This window comes from Eriocheir sinensis, chromosome 69 (assembly GCF_024679095.1).
Source record: "Eriocheir sinensis breed Jianghai 21 chromosome 69, ASM2467909v1, whole genome shotgun sequence".
In the NCBI taxonomy this organism is placed as follows: Eukaryota; Metazoa; Arthropoda; class Malacostraca; order Decapoda; family Varunidae; genus Eriocheir; species Eriocheir sinensis.
Genome location: NC_066577.1, coordinates 7,613,622 through 7,616,121, shown reverse-complemented (window position 1 = coordinate 7,616,121; position 2,500 = coordinate 7,613,622). Strand labels below are relative to the sequence as shown.

The 2,500-nt window shown below is 48.1% G+C and overlaps 1 protein-coding gene across 1 annotated transcript in view; it reads left to right on the top strand.

Moving 5' to 3' along the window:
* Window positions 1-2,500, top strand: part of LOC126988343 (ADP-ribosylation factor-like protein 13B) — a 12,053-nt gene that overhangs the window by 8,482 nt on the left and 1,071 nt on the right. Inside the window, exons 6-9 of the mRNA XM_050846402.1 lie at window positions 1-229; window positions 635-799; window positions 1,414-1,600; window positions 1,966-2,148. The exon at window positions 1-229 is cut by the window's left edge and continues 251 nt beyond it. Coding sequence (XP_050702359.1) covers window positions 1-229; window positions 635-799; window positions 1,414-1,600; window positions 1,966-2,148 — 764 coding nt within the window. The remainder of the gene's footprint in view (window positions 230-634; window positions 800-1,413; window positions 1,601-1,965; window positions 2,149-2,500) is intronic.

Below are 2,500 nucleotides of genomic sequence, written 5' to 3'. Positions count from 1 at the left end.
GGAGGAGGAGGAGGAGAGAGTGAAGAGTCAACCACATTCAAAGTCTCCATCTTCTCCTCCTCCTCCTTCTTCCTCCTCCTCGCCGCAGTCTTCCTCCCCTCCTCCTCCTCCTCCTTCCTCTGTGGTGACGAAAGCGGAGGTGCTCGAGAGGAAGAAGGAAGAGGAGGAAGAGGAAGAGGAAGAAGAAGAGGAGGAGGAAGAGAAGCCATCGTCTAGTAAAGTTCTGAATGTGAGTATTTTTATTATTATTATTATTATTATTATTATTATTATTATTATTATTATTATTATTATTATTATTATTATTATTATTATTATTATTATTATTATTATTATTATTATTATTATTATTTTTTCCTTTTTCCATCTGTCTTTTCTCTCTCTCTCTCTCTCTCTCTCTCTCTCTCTCTCTCTCTCTCTCTCTGTCTCTCGCTCTATCTATCTATCTATCTATCTATCTATCTATCTATCTATCTATCTATCTATCTATCTTAAAAACGTGACATTCTTTCCTCAACTCTCTCTCTCCCTCTCTCTCTAATCTCTCTACTACTACTACTACTACTACTACTACTACTACTACTACTACTACTACTACTACTACTACTACTACTAATGTTACCCCCCCCCCCAGGGCTCTCTACCCCAGGATAAAAGAAAACCTCGGAAAACCTCAGCGGTCGAGAAGCAGGAGTTGAAAGAGCTTGGATTTGAGTCCTCCGTGGAGTTGGCGCAAGAGTCCACCTCCTCCTCCTCCTCCACCTCCTCCGTCTCCTCCTCCACCTCCTCGCTAGTGAAGGTAAGGTACTGTTGGCGGGAATATTAGTCAAGCTCTTCCCTCCTTGTCAAAGTGTCGCTTGGAGAGAGTGTTTCCATTTTGAGGTATTAACAAACACTAGCTTCTCTTCCCCAAGGGGCTTCGTGGTGCAGTGGTTAGCACACTCAGCTCACAACCAAGAGAGCCCGGGTTCGATTCCCGGGTGGAGTGGAAAAATTTGGGCGGGTTTTCCGATACCCTACGCCCCTGTCCACCCCCCAGCAGTGAATGGGTACCAGGTATTAATTGGGGGTTGTGTCCCGTCTCCTGGGGTCTGTTTCCTTCTCCTATAATTCCTTCCCCTTCTGTCTCTCTCCGGCATATGACCACAGATGTTGCGCCCACTAAACGAAACTTTCCAACATTTTCCTTCCCCTTCTGTCTCTCTCCGGCATATGACCACAGATGTTGCGCCCACTAAAGGGATGAAACCAAGTAGGCCTACCCTATTTGCATGATTCTTAGCCTGAATGCATTGACCCCTTGGACGGAGGTCAGCGCTAATTTCTACCTCTTCTCCTCCTCTTCCGCCTCCTCCTCCTCCTCCTCCTCCTCCTCCTCTTCAATGTATGTTAATTATAATCTCTCTCTCTCAGGTCCCAGCCACCACCACCATCACCACCACCACCACCACCACCACCACCACCACCACCACCTCGCCACCACACCGGGTCATACAGGTGAAGAACTCATCACCACCACAACCTCAACACCACCCCACCACCACCACCACCACCACCACCACCTCCGTGTCATCACCATCTGTATTATCTGTGAATAGTGGTGAGTTGTTGTTTTTTTTCTTCCTCTTCTTCCTCCTCTTCTTCTTTTCTTCCTTCCTTCCTTCCTTCCTTCCTTTCCTTTCCTTCCTTTCCTTCCTTTCCTTCCTTCCTTTCCTTTTCTTCCCTTTCCTTCCTTTCCTTTCCTTTCCTTTCCTTCCTTCCTTCCTTGTGTTACTACTACTACTACTACTACTACTACTACTACTACTACTACTACTACTACTACTACTACTACTACTACTACTAAAACACACACACACACACACACACACACGCACACACACACACACACACACACACACACACACACACACATTCTCTGTCTCTCCCTCCCTCCCCCTCTCTCACACTCTCTCTCTCTCTCAGGTCAAAGGTCGCGGCTAGAATTGTCCAGTGAAAGGAGACAGAGCGAGTGCATACCAATTGACTCCGATGATGACCTCTTTGACCTCGACCTCACCAGTGACCTCCCAGCGGCGGCCGTGACCTCCAATGACCTCCAGCCCCACAACCTCCACCTCCAGAACAACTTTATGCAGAACGGAACAGGTGAGGTCAGGTCAGGTCAGGAGGAGGAGGAGGAGGAGGAGGAGGAGGAGGGAGGGAATGTTTAGGTTAGGTTAGGAGGAGGAGGAGGAGGAGGTTGGGAATGGGTTAGGCTAGGTTAGGTTAGGAGGGGGAGGAGGAGGAGGAGGAGGAGGAGGAGGAGGGGAATGGGTTAGGTTAGGTTAGGTTAGGTTAAGAGGAGGAGGAGAGGAAAGTAGAAAGGAAGGAAGGAAGGAAGGGGAGGAGGAGGAGGAGGGAAGGAATGGTTGAGGAGGAGGAAGAAGGAAGAGGAGGAGGAGGGAAAGAAAGGGAGGAGGAAGAGGAAGAAGAGGAAGGAAAAAGAGGAGGAGGAGGA